Source organism: Xiphias gladius, chromosome 3 (assembly GCF_016859285.1).
Source record: "Xiphias gladius isolate SHS-SW01 ecotype Sanya breed wild chromosome 3, ASM1685928v1, whole genome shotgun sequence".
NCBI lineage: Eukaryota > Metazoa > Chordata > Actinopteri > Istiophoriformes > Xiphiidae > Xiphias > Xiphias gladius.
Window position 1 is genome coordinate 1,068,114 of NC_053402.1, and position 20,044 is coordinate 1,088,157.

Genomic DNA, 20,044 nt, shown 5'->3' on the forward strand with positions numbered 1-20,044 from the left:
AGTCTGTTTGTTGTTTCACGAATAATGCGTGTGTTGGTTGCAAATAGAACAGCTGACGTCACGTCCAGGCTGCCCTCTGCTCCACTAGCCTCAGTAACTCAATGCAATCAATCATTCAGCATTTCTTTCATCTGTGTTTCATATGTGCATTTGTGTTCCTTAGGTTTACTTTCCATATTTTATGACTAATCGCCATCCACTACACCGATTACTATTTGAAGCTTAAACTTTCATGATTTTAACAAAGTTAAACAACAGTTACTTTTTGAGCACAGAAGAAGCTGCAGCACCCATGAACAAAACTGCAAGTGTGGGAATGCGGGCACTTACGTCATGGTAAATTTCTCAACTCTTAATTATAATAGTTTTAATCTCTGCTGTCCAAAGACTGAATCTTTACAGCGTTCAGTCCTCTATTTCCTGCTCACTGTTATGCCTAAAAACATAATATTGAATCAACTAAGACATTTTCATGTTTAAGTGGGCCACAAAAGATACTGTTGAGATTGACTCTGTCCCACAGCTGGGTCTTAGTTATCAGTGTACTTACAAATGTCGAGGACATTTTGAAAGAAGTTTTCTCACTTCTGGAACAGGACCCGCAAGTTCCAGTTTCACCGTCGATCTCTGTATCTGACATGATACATAAATAGCCACTTTCAGGATATTTTGCATGTCATGTCTAGAGCCAGCAAGTTGCCCCAGATTCAGTTCCAGTCAGTTTTAATTATATAGCACCAACTCATAGCAGAGGTTATCTCAAGGCACTTTTCACGTAGAGCAGGTCTAGATACTCTTTGTAGTTCTACTTACAGAGACCCAACATTCCCCCATGAGCAAGCACTTGGTGACAGCAGTCAGGAACAACTCCCTTTGACAGGTAGAAACCTTGAACAGAACACGGAGGAGGAAAGAGAAAAACAGCATAATGCAGGCTCCACATAAAGATGTATAATAATAATACTAATAAGACCAATGATAAAACTAATAATAACTATAGTAATAATTGAAGCAGTGGGTGTTGAGCAGGATCATGGAGGCGGTAGTTGGTTTGCAGTCACAGATCCAGACTCTGGAGCTGTAGAGGCAGAAGTACCTGCAGAAAGCGACAGGAGGAGAGAGGAGAGAGACGAGGAAGCACAAAACTACGAGAGAAAGGAGAAGTCAAGTTAGTAACGAGCATTGATGGGATATGAATGTGTACAGATGGAGAGGAAGAGATTTCATATTGTTACCACTGATAGTAACTGCATTTATTGCCAGATGCAATTAATGTATATGGTCGCCTGTTTGAGTTGTCACCCCTGGCAAAGGGAGGCCCTTCCCTGCTGCTAGTCACTCAGTCAGCGTAAAGCTAAAGCTCCTAGCAACTACATTTTAGCACACAACTGCTGTGAGTTCAGATATTTTCGGTCACCGTAATAAGATTAGCCGTAAACTGACTTGACCTGGGTTGACAGAGTGATTGCTGGTTTGTATTGAGATGATGATTCTGTGTGTGTTGCATGTGTAGCACCTCTAGCCTTAACCAATGGAAGTAAAAGAAGCGTTAATACCTACCTAGATTCGGGAGTGAGAGCCTCGCATAACTCATGAGAGCCCTATGCCCTTATTGCCCTATGCAGGAACACCTCAGGCACAGTGCTGCGATTTGTATTTAAGAAATGAAATTTAAAAAATAGAGCTCTTTAAAATAATAAATAAAATAGGAAAACCAAAGAAAAAGTCCCCTCCGAGTTGAAACCTTTTAATTTAAGGAGTTTGCAGTCCAAAGAGTTCAGTTCATTGTCCTTTAGAGTGTGTGTAGTGACTGTATTGCCACCCGTGTAGAGCTAATAGTGTAGGTGTCTTCTATGGACAGATCGCACGCTAGGCCACACCACTTCCATGACCGTCCACAGTCTCAGGGGCTGGGCTCGCCATCACTGAACACAATCACACAAATATTGCAGAATAGTAAGTTATTCTGTTTCTAACATGAGACCTCATTAACTTCTTTTCTTCATTTAGAGTATCTTATCTTATGTATGACCAATGACTAAGGATATACTTTGATGACAAAGAGGTGAATCATCATAAATCACAACAACAATTAGTATTTTAGCATTAACAAATGAATTATTTCTCTCTTTTAAACCACTTCTTTTTTTTTTTTTTACCTGTAACATATCCCTTTTTAACTCTTTTTACGCATGATTTTAATATGAATTGAATTAACACTACTAATTTACTTAAAATGTTTATTCTAATAACCGAAATCAGTTCAATCACAATGTAGTTGTACTACAAACCATTAACGTGAGTTAACCCCACTACAACCAAATGGCTTTAATGTCGACAGAACAAGTATAATGCACCTTTAATACTTCACCACGCCATCAGCTGTTCCACTAACCAAACTAGCAATTGATGTTACATTAATACAATGACACACGACTAACCAAAGCTAGCAATTAGCTTAGCAATTAGCTTAATTAGCCGTCTTTTTCGAACACAAACACAATGATACAATATGCATCAAAGTGTGTTGGAAACGTTAGCCAACATTCTCATAACCTCGACTGTTTTTTTAGGAAAAGTATCTGAACTCAAACAGCAAATACGGTGTGTTCTCCCTCACAGTGGCTAGCACCAGACTAGCAAAGAACCGTGCGCTGTGTGAGTTCAAACACCAGTACCTCGACAGAGGCTGTCCCCCCCCTAGTTCACAGTCGGGATTCTGATAGAAGAACAGTTTATGAGCATTGATATATGGAAATAATCACCATGTAAAAGCTATTCTGTGGTGTTTCATGCCAAGAATTTTCAGTCACGTTGCAGGACGTTTTCCGGGTGAGATCTCAAGCGTAAGGGTCACAAAGACTCCACGTAGTGCTCTCTAGACTTAAGGTGTGCACATAGTGTATCGCGCTCCCCTTGGGGACAACATTCAGCTACACTTCTAAATGACATATGGGGTTTTAGTAGACCTATTTTTCATACGCGTTACACACGAGGCTACGTCTATATTAGCCGTTAGCTGCTTGGGGTACCCGGCTTCCAGTACCCTTTACCCCTCGGACCAACAGAGCACCCAACAGAGTGTGATGCCACCGCATCCTGTAGTTACCACTTGTGGCCTTAGAGGCTGCTCAGCAGCAGCAACGTGTAGCAAGTGTAGCATCTCTCTTCAAGCAACATGGCTGCTTAAAGAGAGATGTTTGCTTACTGTGCTCAGGTACTGAAAATGTGATTCGTTTTGTCGTTTTGAACTTTTACTGGTTTTAAATAACATTATGTTTAACCGTGGTAGAGCTTGAGCCTACAGTATCAGCTAGTACGCAGGCAACCCACATAGTTTATCGTCTTCTATCAGCTCCATCTTTCATCTTTTTTTGCCAGCTGTACTGATTGCAGCTACGTGTGTTAAAATTGAAAGCAAACCTTTTGCTGTAAACAATAGACACCCTGAGATGATTATATGATTATAGTAATATTTCTGCTGTGATGTAACATGATACTATACTACTATATGATTTCACATGTCTGGGTGTGGTCATGAGCACAAGAGACTTGTAATTTTCAACCCATAGTGTGACAGTGCAACAATGCCTCTCTCTGCCAGGAAAAAAAGGGATTTTATCTCATTTTAAGATACACACACAGAAATAAATGTAAATTTCTCTTTCCCATACCGCTATTATCATCATGGCCTTTTGTTATCATGTGAAACTGCACCTGGAGGTCATTTGTCCAGACTTTCCTTTCATCCTCTCAGTCCATCTGACCCCCCCAAATACCACCACCCAAAAAAAGTTACCCACAAGCGGCATAATACAGCAATGTATTTATGCATTTTTGTAATATTCCTTCAACAGATCAATTTGTTGTGAAAGGATTAGCCCTGAGTAATCCAGTTTGATGTAGTCCACTATTTCCTAGCCTTCCCCTTTGCCCGGGGCAGAAGGATATTCCCTTGACTGACAATTACAGATAATTACAGCGTCGGAGTGAAACCTTTATTTAACAAGCTGTGTCCTAAATTACCTATAATTGACGTGGTCATTTTATAAAATCATTGATGATGTTTGACGACTCGTTTTGCTTTTCCAGATGTTTGCAGGGCCAAAGATATGATCCGCTTCTTCTGATTTACGACTTTAGAGATTATGGCTCCAGGCCACTGGGGCGCACAAAGACCTTACACTGAGAAGGAATACGTTATTTTAGCAATACATTACTGAAGCCTAATTTTGATACTATCTGTCTGAGGCTAAAGATGCGAAAACAAATTACAGCCTCTGTTGGATGTAAGTTGAATAAACACAGTCAAATAGGGCGGCAAAGATCACAGGGTTTGATTTATTTCAAATAAGCGTATCCTGACCCATAGTCAATATATTATAAAATATTAATTCAGTATTTAAAGAGGTTGTTGAGTCATGAAACAGAAGTTCATAAGGAGTTTCCTATTTCGGGTCTCAAGTGGGGAGCAGAATAAACAAAGTGTTGGGATTAAACATTTAAAATGACAGAAACCATCATTAAAATCCACTGGAGAATAAAAAAGAAAATAAAGATGAAATGTAGTTCACAATCACAAGTGTAGAACCACAATTAATTAAACCCTGTTATGTAGCATGGCAACGTCCCTGCATTTAACAGCCCATTATTTATAACCAAAACCTCCAAACCCATTAAAAACCACTTTTTTGGGACAAAACTGAGCAATAACAAGCCGGAGTGTGAGGCCCAATTATTTTAATTTTGTCCATTATATTAATTATGAGAACTGCAAAATCAGCACATTACACCTGAATGACCTGGTGTATGTTATATGGTTTTATACACATAAGGATTTCAAATACATTTCTGGCGTTTTGTTCTTGGCTTAATCATATCTTAGATCTTTTGACTCAATTCAGACTCAATGATACAATGAAGTAGCTGTGTCCACTCAGTGCCTATTTCCCATATACTCTCAAAAAGGGGTTTATAAGTACCATCAAACGGTTGCTTGTTCTAATGCCTTATCAGAGCCCCCGTTGGTGCTGTAATCAGCTGTCTCATAATGGCTCTCTGTAGGTCTATATGCTACAACGAGCCATTATAGTTTTACACAAAATCCTGTAAGAATTCATGAAATACACACAATAGTCAGAATCAAAACAACTGTAATCTTTTCTATAGTTATTCAATTTGATCTGTGTTTAACCTTAGCAAACCAGAGGGTTCTCTAAGTCAGTACAGGTCAATTAAGAACAACCATGAAGAAGCCCTGAAAAAAACCCTCTTTTGACACCTGCCCCACTGTAACCCACTGAAGAGACAGAAAAAAACTAAAATGTCCAAAATTACAGGGCTAGTGTTAGCTTTGAGTTGTAGCTTTATCAAAAATGTCTTGGCAGACAGAGCTGCTCTGGAGGCACAAATAATCTGACGGGCTGTTTTGAAGTGAGATTATCTAACTTTTGCTTGAGATATTTGAAGAAATAACACATTCTTCCTCTTACAAATAACAGGGTGGTGTTTGGTTTGCTAATGCTAAACGAGCGCTCCCCTACTGCGGCAGCTTCACATTCAAAGCATTTAACTTATTATGAAGTGAAGTTTGTCGGTGAGCAAACCTTCATCCAAAATGCTTCTACAAAACAAGACAACGGTCGTTTTGGTCATTTCTGGACAGAGGATCGGAAAGATTGAAATGTTGCAGGCAGTAATGGAACGAGAAGGAGCAGCCACAGTGAACTGTTAGATGAGGAGCTGCCAGGCTGCACACCTCCACCTTTTCTCAACTGGGTAAACAGCTCCTTTCACTGTGCCCTGCTGTTAGCAGACTCATGCTGTGTGCAGCGTCAGATCAGATCACGGTTGATAACAGAGTGACGGAAAAAAAGGCCAATTATTGCCTGACTTTTTTTTATCAAAACCACAGCAGTTTGTTTTGCTGCCCCCAGAAATTCTGGCACCTGTAGTATTAAACCGTATTTGCTGTTACCACCAGTAACTACAGGTGTCGCCAAATCAACCAGGACTAAAATCTTCCACGTGGCCACTTCAAAAAACACACTTATTGACAGGGGACAGATATTGCTGTGTAAAGACATTTACTGGCTCTGCTTGCTGACTTTCTGTCTCTTCTTTCCTTCTACTGTAAAGCTGGATTTTAGAATTTGCCCTTATCGTCTAATTGTGGACAGAGCTGGTGTTTAGTCTTGCTGTCAGTCAAATATACTCAGTTTCAAATGATCAAACTCGCAAAATGAACACCAAAAACATAACAGTGAAATATTGACCCCCCCCCAAAAAAAAACAAAAAACGCAGGATTTCTTTGGTGTGGAAGTCAGGTGAATGCAAAGCAGGCTGGTTACCCTGTGTTACACAACTGCAGACCTGCATGGCTTTCTTGAATTAGTAGGTTATCTAGGTTTACTATGCAAACAAACGTCTTAAGTTTGCTGCAGACTGCTGTGGCTTGGCACCAATGCTCAGTTCTCATCTCAAGTCTATAGGACCTGAGCCTTCAGGAGCCACTGACCTAAACTGGTCGGTGGCTCGGTGCTAATCATATCAACCCAATCACTCTGCAAATGTGATCTGAGCCATTATGGTGATTTCCAATCATGATCACCGATGCAAACGCAGCTAATATCTAACTGGGTTTATGTCAAATGTTACCAGGTCTACATGTTAGCACCAGGTCAACTTTTTAATGATTTTAGTGGCTGATATATGTTCGAATTGGATATTTTTAGCTAATCTATTTCCCCTTGCCTTTTTCAGCCTCAAGGGACCGATACACTACATCTCCGCCAGTCATACTATTTCTGCCTCCAGAGTGGCTCAGACACTAAACAATGTCTGTGTCCCTAACAGCTCCAGTCAGCTTGCTGGCATAAATCCATAATTTGTCCCAGAAGTGTTGTGTCCTCCTGTCTGTCACATCATCTGAGTCCTTGGCATGGAGTCCTGCTGGTGTCCGGAGTACCAGTGTCCAAAATTGTTCATATATCCTCCGGAGTGCACTGGCGCACCTTTGGTGGCCATGCTGATGTCCCACAGGGAGCAAGGAGAGGAGGAGGACGGCGGCGGGGGGGCTAGGTGGTCTCCCTCAGGTCCGCAGGGTCCGTTCTTCATGATCTTCTTGTATTTGGATCGTTTGTTTTGGAACCATATCTTCACCTGAGAGACAAAGAAAGGGAAAGAGTTGATAAGAAATTATAAGCTGATTCACATAACTGCATTTTTGCGAATATTTTGACATTGGACACTAGAGAGGAGACGGGAAATGAGAGAAGAGACCAGGTATGACATGCAACAGTGGTCCTCGTCCCCAGCCAGACTCGGACTGGGGACCACGCCAGTACACGGTCAGCGTACCAAACCCCTGGACCACCAGGAGGATTTACAGACCTGCGGTGTGTTTTTAGGCTGGTGGTCAGTGAATGCATATAGAGTCAGCGAATATCATAGAGCAGCATTCACGCGGGCTGGTCTACCGTTAAAAACTGATGCAATGTATTGAAATTTTGTTCAAAAAAGAATAACTAAATGATGACGAAGGGACAAATGAATTACAGCGCAGTCAGCGAACAATTATTCTGTGGTTTGCATGCATCTGGAAAATTACACTGTGTTATTACTGCTTGCTAAAGCGTATCCTCCGCTGCCCAAAAATATGTATTCAGATCAAGTCGATATAGTTGATTGATAAGCAGTGTCCTGCATTTCATTAGCATCTCTGCTGTTATGCTTAATGTAAATAATGTTAGCTGAAGTGGCCATTTTGTGTAAGGGAAAAACGTAAGAGATTTACGGGCTGAAAAAATGAGACGAAGAAGCAGCAACCAAACGGCGGGGACAAACCATGGCCACGAATGAGCCAGCCGACGACAGGCATACAAAGGTAAGCTAACGTTAACGTACCATTATAATGGGCCGTGCGCTACGTGGACGTAAAGTTACTGTCAGTCAAAAGTTGTGTTTACGGGCTATCGTCAGGATGAGTCCAAGATTAATGGCAGCCGTCCACTGTCTATATGTAAGCTCAGGGCATATTAATGCTTTTATGTTTTAGCTGCTCGTCTCTAGTTAAAGCCAGCGACTGAACAGTATTTTAATGAACAAGTGCACAAATCCAGCTTCTAATACTCAGGCATTAGATCTATATTGTTAACTAAGACTAAAACAGACTAAGTTTTAGCGAGCTAATGAAGGACAGGCCTCAGTAACCTCGATGAATATCGTCAATATGAAAACCGTGGAAAACAAAAAACCGCACGAAGCGCGATAACGACGTAGCGCACTCCCAACTCTATACCAGGAACACACTCACCTTTGAGCAATACCACGACAATACAATAAAGTAACCTGCAATTAGGTAACAATGAGCTGCACAGTCAAACAAGATATTGTAAAACATAACGTGTCATAACACAACAGTGTTACGGAAAAAAATCCCATTAATGAAGCATATAATAATGTCACTGCCTACTGACTACCACAGACTTAAAAATATTTAGATGAATATAACTCCAATCATTTATCTGTGGTTAGAGATTATTCAGTTGTGTTGTTGCTGATATAATTGGCATGTTCTCCGTTTCCAGCGTGCTTGCAAATTGAGCATCAAATTACACAAATATGCCTCTCGGGCAACCTGTCAGTTTAGCGGGAACAAATGAATCATAAATAATTACACACAGTCGGTGAAGGATACTTTTGTCTGAAGCAGGTTTTAACTGCACCCTAAAGGAAAAACGAACGTCCAAGGGACTGGTGTTGCACAGGGAAAAAGCTGTGGCTAGCAACAGAAGAGAGAAAGATAAAAGAGCAAGGAAAAGAAGAGAAAACACTCTTGGCACTTAAATTGTTTTCTCCTCTGCACTGACAGTCCTGGGAATTATTACCCTGGGATTTAATGGGTATTTATGAAGATGGTTGAAGTGGTTTATGGAAGATATTCTATAAAAAAACTAATTTCAGACTGGTTTAATTGACTCTAAATATATGGAAAAAATTATCCCTCTACCCAATAATCAAAAAAAGACACCGAACCTTCACACCCAGCTTTCAGCCTAGACAGCCAAGAAGTCATGTCGAGCAAAATTTGACATTTAATATGATCTCTATTGTTCCAGTGTATCTGCTGACGTCAATCACAGCCTGTTAGAAGTAAGTATGGATGATGGCAAATGCATAAAATTAAACTATCGCTTCATAAATATGCAGCCCCATTATAATTATACCACATAATGCTGTTATTCAGAAATTGAAGTTGCACTTCAAACTCTTCCTCCAAGTTCTCCAGTTTCTACAATGAGTAAATTCTACCATTGAAAAAGAAAATCCTCTCTAGAAACCGAAGAACCTGACAAAATTCTAAGCCCCTCTTTATAAGAATCTATAGTCTAACGTAATGAAAATGACGGCCAACAAACCACAGTGCCTGCAGTATAATAATTACCTGGAGTGGTACGCAACAGTGGTGGCTCACAGATGAAGACCTAAAGTGAGCATGTGGAGTGTAGCTTATGAGCCCAGGAGTCAATCAACAGCACGTTTAGTTAATGCAGCCTCAGTGAGAGGATTTCTGCTGTAATTATTGGTTTCGTATTCCAGCAGCAACATGGAGCTGATAGCTTCCCCGTTGGTAATGACACCGACATTAGGGGAGGAGGGTGGCTGAGAGGAAGGCCAGGTGCCACTGAGTGTCTGTGTGTGAGTGTGTGAGAGAGAGAGGGAGGGCGTATTCACCCATGATCTGCAGTGTGTGGACCAAAGGTTTGATCAGTGGTGTCCTGTGAGGTTTTTTCAGGAATAAAAGGCTTCCATTTGGTGGGTGGTTTAAGCTGCATGAGCAGTGTGAGAGTGTGTGTGTGTGTGTGTGTGTGTGTGTGTGTGTGTGTGTGTGTGAGTGAGTGAGATGAACTGAGACAGAGAGAGTGAAGCGTTTCAGGGAAAAAAACGTTAGAGCAAGTTAGCTACGTGCCATTTCTCAGCTCCGTCTGGGAACATTAGAGATTTTGATGGAAAGCGGTCAGTGGTTGGCTGGTAGCCTAATGGCATGAAGGCAGGATAGAGATGTGGTGTATGATCACTATCTTAAAATCTGCGTGCGTGTGTGTGTGTGTGTTTGTTTCCATGGGTATATATGCAAGAAAATGCCCACCAGCTACATACCTTTGAGTAGCTGCGGGGGGGCGTCTGTATGGACTAAAGTGCACCCATGCATGCGAGGAACGTGTGTATGTGCGCAGTACATACTGTATGCGCTTATACAGCTATGCACGTACGCTAGCCTGATTACAGCTGACTGAGAGCAACATGAAAGCGTGTTTCAACGCAAGCTGTTGCGTGTCTCCTTCTGTTTACTATGTCACCACCAGAGGAGAGAAAACAAGCCTTCACAAACAAAACTGTTGTATTTTTAAAAAAACGCAATGTAATTTTTTTCCCCACAAATGTCTTCATTTTCAACAGAGATGTTGTAATGCATTTGGATGGGATTTAGCATTAAATGAACAGCTAAACTAAAAACAGGCTGTTTTCAAATATAAAAACATGAAATTATAATTGTTCCTGAAAGAAACTAATTAACTTTTCCACATAACTGAAGAAGATAATTGTTTAAAGGTGCTGTATGTAAGTTTTTGCTATCGCTACATAGCTGACGTTAGACTCTACTTGTAATATGTTGGACTGAGGGCAGATGGGACGCTACAGTGACGGACGGGCTGGGGCTAGCTGGTTAGCGTGCTAACTTCAGTAGAAAAAAAGAAGTGATAGAAATAGAAGCAAAACAAGAGTTAACAGGCTCTTGGTGAGTGAACGAATGAAGTTTGATGCAGAACTCGCAACGTTTCTTCTGGACTGTTAATTAAACAGCAATAGCAAAAACTTACATATAGCACCTTTAAAAACTGTGCTCAGATCCCAGGTTAGACCCCATACACCAACCTTATTGCTTAGACGGAACACTGATTGGACAATTCTGGAAAAAAAAAAAACGGAATCACATGACTTATTTTCCTATATCTGCCCCTGACGACCATCAGATGGTTAAAGGAAAAGTACAGAGAGACATGTGCCAACTGGGCAACAAACAACCCCCAGGTTGGTCAGATCTATTTGGAAGAGAAAATGACGCAAATTACAACTTAAACTGTCTGTTCTAAACATCCGTCACAGCTTACCAAGCCCCTAGTCACAGCGCTAGGCTGTAAGGCGACTCTGGCGTGGTGGCTACACTCGGTGTTGCAGTAGCTCACTGACCCAAAAAGACCGTTTCACAAATGCGACCATTACAAACTGTCGGAACAGTTGTGTAATGCTGAACGCTTTTGTCTGAATGTTCCAAATACCCCGAAATGAGTCTGAAAGTGCTGCATCATTTGAAATAAAACCCAATACTGGACTGGGTTTAGATTGTTAAATAATCTGTAAAACCAGTTCACAATTAAGTCATAATGTCAAACCAACACATTTCTTAGCAGGTAAACGGTGGGAAACCCCTTTGTGGCGTTGCTACATTTAAGAAGGTCTCATCTTGACACTAACTTCTTGCCCTGTCGCCGAGAAGGGAAACATAAAACAGGGCGAGCATTCACAGAAAAAAGAGGTTAAAAAAAGCTCCCACGTTCTTTATTTCAAACCCCCCCAAAATGCGTCTGCATTCCACAAACTACAGTCATTTAGCCTTTAATTGCACTTTAGTATTAGCTGAACTCTGACACACTGTAAAGTCTATAATGCAGTCTGTTAAAGGCCACTTTCTTTCCCTGATCCAAAATACCTCAGAAAATCCAGAGAGAGAAAAGTTAAAAAAAAAAAGAAAAAAGAAAAAACCCAAACAAAACAATGTGCTTCTCTGGTAAGCGTGCATGTATGACTAGCAGACCACATTCGAAACCACTTTGCCACTACAAAAGGCAAAGACAAATGAATGGATCATCTCTTACTCCAAGTGTAAACAGAGCTGCTGTGGTTAATTCATTCAGGATTAGGACAGTTCATCTCATGACATCAGCTGCTTATGTATACTCAGTACACACACACACACACACACGCATCATATTTCACATGAGGTATTCCCAAACAATCCTATCTAAAGTTTCCTCAATGGGACACCTGCTCACACCTGGTTACTGTTTTCCAACCCTGACCCGGTGCAGACAATCTGTTAATAATGTCATATAAGAATTGAGGTGCCAGCGATTTACATGCAATAACTACACTGACCTACAAAGTCTGAACTAGCTTACGCATAAAGTCCAAAGTGAGTAAAGAGCTGAATCTGCCTTTCTGACATCAGTTTTATCAGGTAAAGCAGCAATTATGTCATAGAAATGCATAAAGTCTGCCAAAACTGTTTTTGTCAATTTGCGGCAACTACAAAACAGAGCTAAGAGCAAAGACCAACTGGAAGCCGAAAGATACGCTGCATTCTGTCCCAGCATTTTGTGACCATTATCCAGAGTGCGTGGTACCGTACACGAACGACTGAAATAAACGTTAAGGCGCAGCAAGATAATGATATGATTGTGATAATGATACAATCCGAGTGTTTTTTTCCCGCTTGTAGTTAATAATGGCACAAGTTTATTGGCCACGAATCGTATTTGAAAGAAAATGACCTTCAATCGTGTACTCGGCTATTTCTCCAGTACACTAAAGATGCTAAGGAAAACTCCAAGTTGTCAAACACGAGCATGAAAATATCTGATAGAGAAAACTACCATATAATAATAATAACAATGATAATTATTATTCTTGTTATTATTATTGTCTTAACACAGGATAAAACTCTTTTTAAACAGCTCTGTCATTAAGTGTCATAAAAGTGCCGTATCAGGATCTATCGCCTTCATCAGGGGGCTTTCCCAGACTTCCCAGATTGTTTAGAACAGAAACTATCAGAGCTTTCATCAACTGCGTAAAAGTTGGATGGCTATTGTTTAAAACCAATGGAGTGTGGCAAATTAGTGTTGGTGGAGGCCTATAGGAAAATCTTGTGGATTATTGTTCAATTACAAATGTCAAATAAAAATGCAATATGAACTTCAGATGTTCATACTGGTGAAATAAGTGGATCCACTGACTTCGTGTGACAGACAAAATGGCCGCCGTTAGGCTTTTATTTTCCCGTGCACTTCTGAGACACGGGAAACCGACCAATAAAAAGTTCCAGGAGGGGAAGGTGACCAGTGGCAAAACAAGTCTTCCCCGTAACCTCAGCTGCAGATGTCCAAAGTTACACCCGACATGTAGACACACATTTAGGCTACACACACACACACACACCCACAGACACACACACACACACACACACACACACACACACACACCCACACAAACAAAGGCGCTTGTCCTATTCCTATGAATTTGGGATGTGTAATTCCCACCTCTTTGTTTTACATTGTTTTCTTGTGATCGGTTTCATGTCCTTTGTATTTTAAGAGTTCTTTCATGACAAACAATGTATGACTAAACTTCACATGACATTTACGCAAATCTCAGTAAACGCCATATCTAATTACACATAGAGGAATGTGTGGTGACACCACTGAACAAGAATGTCCCACTGCCTGTTTGGGCTTTTATTCTGCCCTTAGTGCCCTTTCACAGTGAAACGAGGAAAACTTTAATGTCGAACCCACCGAAACTATCAAAGGCGTTGCACCTTTCTGTGTATTTTCCCTTGAAAAATTCCTTGCCGGTCTATATGTTGTATCAATACTAATATAATCGAGCACTCCAGGGATAGCTTATGACAGTATGGTTCTACAGTTTACTTGAGGGAGCTGAAAGGAGGGAGGTTACGCTAACACACCCTTACTTAGAAAAATTAGCCAACACTTAGTTTGTAGTAGAAATGGGTCTGACTCTTGTCATTGCAGCTTTATATGTTTTTACCCTCAGCAACATTATGCTTTTTTTAAACTGTCGTATCGGTAAAAAGCGTTCCTTACTTTTCACTCCTTTAGTGCTTGCATTCATCCGAAAATGTCTTTTTCTTCCCGTGCATTTTCTAAAAAACGTTTTCTTAAAAGCTCAAATAAGAGTGTTCTACTCTGGATGTCAAAGAGCGGACCTAGTCCACGTCGCCTTATTTTGTGTCTGTTTGAGTGTGTGTTATCCACCATGTTACCTGGGTCTGCGTCAGGCCCAGTTTGGCTGCCAGGTCGGCCCTCTCGGGCAGAGCGAGGTACTGGGTTTGCTGGAAGCGCTGGTTGAGCGCCTGGAGCTGTAGGCTGGAGTAAATGGTCCGAGGCTTCCTGATCTTCTTCCCCTTCCCGTTCAGCCTCACCTCCCCGTTCTCTATCACCGCAGTGGGCTTCTCGTGCTCTGGAGAAGGGGAGGGAGGAGAGAGGAGGACATAGATATCAACACAGGGATTTCCGTGGGGACAGAAGTCTGACTTCAGCCTTGCGGAGACCGTCGTATCTTTATGCTCATGAAATGCTCAAAAAACATCCCACATGGTCTGGAAGATTAAAAAAATGAATCAGCCCTGCATTTTTTGTACATATGCTCATTGTCTTTTTTTGCTTTTAACTGACAGGTTTTTATGTTACTCTGACAACATTTTTTTAAAGGAAAGCCTGTGCTTGTGTCTTAGTCCCCGTGTGGGGGTTTCCATATACATCAGGTTGTTCTGAGGAGCATTTTTTATCGCAGAGCAGGTGTGTTTTTATACAACACACACATGGCCTCTATTAGAGTGGGATGGAAGCTAGTAAACATCATAAATAAATAATAATAATACCAGAGCCATACATAGACTCGTACCCTTTATTCAGCCTGATCCCACAGGAAATTTGCATTTATATGTTTGAAAAATAATGTCTTGTTTTTTTTGGTCCAATATGTCTGTGTAGTATAGAAAATTGACCGTGAACCTGATCTTAAACATCTAAAAGTTAACCAGAATTTTAGCACAAAATGGAAAAATAAAAATCGTGGTTGTGGTACTTTTGGACAAGTAGACTAATATTACAAACTTGTAATGATGTTGCAAAATATAGGTATTTCTCGGTTTGTGTAATATGAAGTAATTATAAATTCTAAACACTAGAAATTTCTAAAACTGCTGAATTGCTAAAAACCGACCAAGCATGGATCAATATAGCACAGACGCAAAGACGGGATAGCTTACCCAGCACCCAGTGGTAGAAAAACACCCAGCACAGTTTGTTGTTTGAGCCATTAACACAAGAGTAAAATAGAACTAACTCTGACCCTGGGTCCAAACAGTCCACTGGTGCTGGCTGAAGTGAACCCAGTATTGAGTCGGTGCCGTGTCAACCCACACCGGGTTCAAACTTGACCCCGTGATTTTTATGAGTCCAAGCCGCTATGAACTGAAGGCTAAAAAATGCTGTATGCATATGTCGCTGAATGGTACAATCAAATAGGTGACATATAGTTATTAAGTGTACAGTGAAATGAGTGTTTATGAGAGCGGGTGCAGGTAAAAAGATAAATCCTCTCCGTCCTCTCTAACCAGTTTGGTTTTCAGTTATTCAGCCGTATGTGCATGCAACTCAGCCAAGAGGGCCTTTTGTTTGTCTTGGGGTTTTTTTTGTTTTGTTTTTTTTAAAGAAAGCTATACAACTGTGTACGTTTGCCCGTGCTGATCTTTGTTATGACATTGGCTCATCGCCTGCAGTGGCAGGAGAGAACAGCTGTGGACAAGCCGAGGCCCCACAAGACGTTCAGATTCTGTAACTGAGCCGCAGCTCATGCAACCAGGGGACACGGAACCACCGTACTGAAGTTCATCAGCGCTGGAGAAGGCGTGGAGAAGAAAAACACACAGAGGGCACTGTGAGGAAACTCGACGAAGACGGAAAAGAGAAAGACCATCACTTCTGAACAGAAGACTGATAAGGGTGTAAATTTCCAGCTCGCATTATTGCTTTTAGCCCTTACATTTTCTTGGCTTTTGCTTTACCTCCTCATTGTTTGAGGTTCCACAGACTACACTGCTGTATGTGTAAAAATAATACGAATTTTTTGAATTATAATAATTGTAAATCAATCTTTTTTCTCCTTTCCATTTATTTTTCCGTTCTATTACCCAATATGCAGAAATGTGTTGAAGTGGTATCCCTCGCATTTGCAACATAAACGGCTTGTGATAGAAAATACAGAAATAACCGTAAAGCTTCGTTTTATAAGTTATATGAGCTTTGTGTGAGCAAGTATTATTTTATTTTTGTTTGCCAAAAAGACACTAACAGACAAACAAATGTAAAACTCCCCATTGAACAAACTGTTATAAAAGAAATCCAGATTAACTGACTTGGGAACTGGTAGGTCAGTGCTGTGTAAAAAGTACTGTCAACACAAATCGCCGATAAAGAGTGTAACATGTCATCAGCTCAAAATCCTTCTCATAAGATTGGAAATTTCATGAAATATAAAAAAATGATGTTAAGTGTGTTGTGTTAAGAATGTTCATTGATGAATACACTGAATATGTTTTATTTAAAGTAACATAACTTTATTTATATTCAGTGAATTCAGAAAGTTTTCATACCCCTGCACTTATTTCACATGTTGTCATGTTGCAGCCTCAACAAAAAGAAAAACTGAATTTTAGACGTTTTGGCAAATTTATTAAAAAAGCAAAAAAGGAAATATCTCATAGCACAGACACAGAAAGGCACACACTTGTCTATATGAGGTCTCACAGCTGACAATGCACATCAGAGCAAAAACCAGACCATGAGGTCCAAGGAGCTGCCTGCTGAGCGCAGAGACAGGATTGTGTCGAGCAGCAGACGGAAGCTTCGCCTCAACGAAAGACACGTGGAAGCTGCTCGGAGTTTGCGAAAAAGCACCTAAAGGAGTCTCAGACTGTGAGAAACCAGATTCTCTGGTCTGAGGAAACCGAGAGGGAACCGTTTGGCCTCAGTTCTAAAGCATCATGTCTGGAGCAAATCAGGCACCTCTCGTTACCTGCCCAGTACCATCCCAACAGTGAAGTTTGGGGGGGCAGCATCGTGCTGTGGGGGTGTTTTTCAGCGGCAGGGACAGGGAGACTGGTCCGGGTTGAGGTAAGGCAAAATGGAGAAGAGTACAGAGAGATCCTTAATGAAAACCTGGTCCAGAGCGCTCAGGATCGCTGGGTCTAAAGTTGACCTTCCAACAGGACAATGTCCCTGAACACAGCCAAGACAACGCAGGAGTGGCTTAGGGACAACTCTGTCAATGTCCTTGAGGGGCCCAGCCAGAGCCCTGACTTGAACCCAACTGAACAACTCTGGAGAGACCTGAAAATGGCTGTCCACCGACGGCCAGGTGTGCGAAGCTTTTCCGATCAGACCCAAGAAAACTCGAGGCTGTTACCTCTGCCAAAGGTGCTTCACTGGGTACTGAGTAAAGGGTCTGAGAATTTCAGTTTTTCCTTTTTAATAAATTTGCCAAAATGTCTAAAATTCAGTTTTCTCCTTGTGGTTATGGTGCAGTGAGTGTAGACTGATGAGGGGAAAAATGTATTGAAATGATTTTAGCATCAGGCTGCAACATAACAACATGTGGAAAAAGTGAAGGGGTCTGAAAACTTTCTGAATTCACTGTATCACGAAGAGACAGGTTGAAAAAAACCACTTGAAAGTGTTGATGTGAGGCTTTCATGCATTTATGTCTGTTGTAAAAAAATGTTTTGAAATTGTGAATTATCCATATTTTCAGTGATTTACAGGCATAAATAGATTTTCAATGAACAAGGCACAAAACCAGGCCAGGACAAATTCACTTCACACGACTGTCTTATAGTTCATGGTTCTGCTGCATATGTGTGTATGAATAGGGAAACAATATACCTATATTTTTTTATAGAGACCTGAGTCATTTTTTTCTTGTATTGTGGGTTTCTGACAGCTTTATATTTTGTTAAATTGCCAGTTAGTTTAGAGGGTGCTAAACGAAGATGAAAAAAAAAAAAGAGCGCAGATACATTAGAAAATCGGCCAAAAATGAACCAAAATGGACCTGCACTCCACGGGTAAAGAGGGCCTGGGTCTCTAGGACCCCAAAAAGACCATGTGGGTTCAGCCAGCAAGTAATTTATGCCTACACAGAAAAAAAGAACGGAAGGAAAGTGACAATGTTGACAGAAAACCAGGATGTGTTTGCCTGCAGTCAAGTATTTCTTTGATCGATTGTTTCTAAAAAAGACCTGTATAATAATAATGATGATAATAATAATAATAATAATAGTAATAATAATAATTATTAATATTATTATTATCATCATTATTATTATTATACTACTACTACAGTATGTGAACAGACTTCATCTGTCGACCATTCATTTAACATACAGCACACGACACAACGCGGTACCGCGTCCAGGGCGCAGACGCTCTTCACCAGAAATCCGAATCCATAAAATGAGACGTTTGAAATTTTGAGCTTAGATTCTGTCTTTGCAGCGTATAATTTAGATGCATTCGTTTTGATAGGACTCTATTATTTTTTATGTTACTTTTGATCGTAAGCTATCCAGAATAATCGTTATTGTATCGACTGAATGTGAAATTTGCTCGGAGTCAACAAGCAAAAAGTGTAAACACGAATGTTGCGTTTTCCAGATAATGGGAGAGAGCTTTTCCGCAAAGGTCCGGATCCTTGATATTTTATTTGGAAAGACAGTTCACATCTACAACGCACATTTTGGGTCCAGTCCGAATTTTGCTGGAATTCATTTTCGCATCGGGATTGCGATGGCGGTTGTCATCAGGGGCCCGAGAGCCCGCGCAGCGATGGGATGAGGACTTGGGTTTGGAGAGCGCGCGGCTCACCGCAGGGCCGGTGTCGGCTGCTTCTCGCGGAGAGTCCCACAGTCTGCGCAGTCCTTAAACTCAACTTCCGTCCAACCCCTAAGTACACTCGGCACGCCGCTGTGGCAGACCCGTGTGTGGATCCAATTATTGTACGCCCCTGCGGTTTATTTTCACGTTTTTCAGACTATCGAGGCCCTTCAACTATTTTAATTGACCCAAGTCAAAAAAAATCTGTGAAGAATAACATTTCCCCTTCAATTATTTCGTTCGTTTCGTTGCCTGTGAGCTTCTGTGTGGTGTCTGCAGTCAGTGTAATCTTAACTTAAGCGTCACACGGGTCTTTATTCGAACCAACGCGCAGAATCACGGGTGGGAGCATGAGGGGCTCAGTAAAAATCAAATAGCCGTGACCCAATGAAACAAAAGGCGACCGAGGACTGTTGCTCCCTTTTTCTTTTTCTTTTCTTTGGTTCCTTTACTTTTCCCCGACCTGAGTAAAGGTCAGTGCGCTGCGCTTGCACACGGTAAAACACTGGGGCCACGCCGGTGACACGGCCCCAGCAGTGGAATCAGAGGTGAGCGGAGATGTCCTGTGTGAACCTACCTGCATCCTCCAGCCTGGTGTGTCCGAGCGCGCCGCCGTGACCCCCGTGCTGGTACGGCAAGTAGGCCCCGGGGTGGTGCGCGCTCACGGGGCTGTGGTAGGGCGGGTATCCCAGCGGGCGGCCGTACGAGGATGCGCCGGAGGAGAAGGGCCCCTCGTGCTGCGAGGGCCCGACGGCGTGCAGCCCGTGGACCGGGTAATGGTTGTGGGACAAGCCCGGGGAGGGCTGCTGGTGTCCCGGGTGTCCGGGGTAGCTGTGGCCGCCGAACTCCAAAAAGGCCGACTTGGACGGATCAGTCGGGACTAAAGTGTCCGAGATAGAGCTCATAGTCATCATTGGGGTGAGGGGCAGTGGTGTGGTGGGAAACAGAGCGGGTCAGCTAAGACCTCCGGACGGGAGTCATCGTAAGGCAACGCACCATCAATGTGGAAAAGGTCAGCAGACTCTCAGACAAGTGTTTCGCTTTCCATAAACCACCGCTAACCTTTAGGACGGGGGGATTTACCTTCGATCAGTGTCACGGATGAGGAGGCGGCTCTGAAGCGGGTTTAGGTGGGTCTGCCCTCCGCTACATCCCAGTTCAAGGGTCCAGGACGCTCGGTGTTCAAAACCATCGAGTCCAAGTGAACCAGACAAGACGCGTGACAAGGTGGGACGCGCAGAAA

General features: G+C 41.8%; 1 protein-coding gene across 1 annotated transcript; it reads right to left on the minus strand.

Annotated features, from left to right (window-relative positions):
* Positions 1-6,919: 6,919 nt before the first annotated feature.
* Positions 6,920-19,715, minus strand: LOC120788151 (homeobox protein Dlx4a-like). Its single transcript, XM_040123701.1, has 3 exons — positions 19,379-19,715; positions 14,130-14,326; positions 6,920-7,162 (listed from the first exon to the last, which is right to left on the minus strand). The coding sequence occupies exons 1-3, from the start codon at positions 19,713-19,715 to the stop codon at positions 6,920-6,922; spliced, it is 777 nt and encodes a 258-aa protein (XP_039979635.1).
* Between the last annotated feature and the right edge of the window lie 329 nt (positions 19,716-20,044).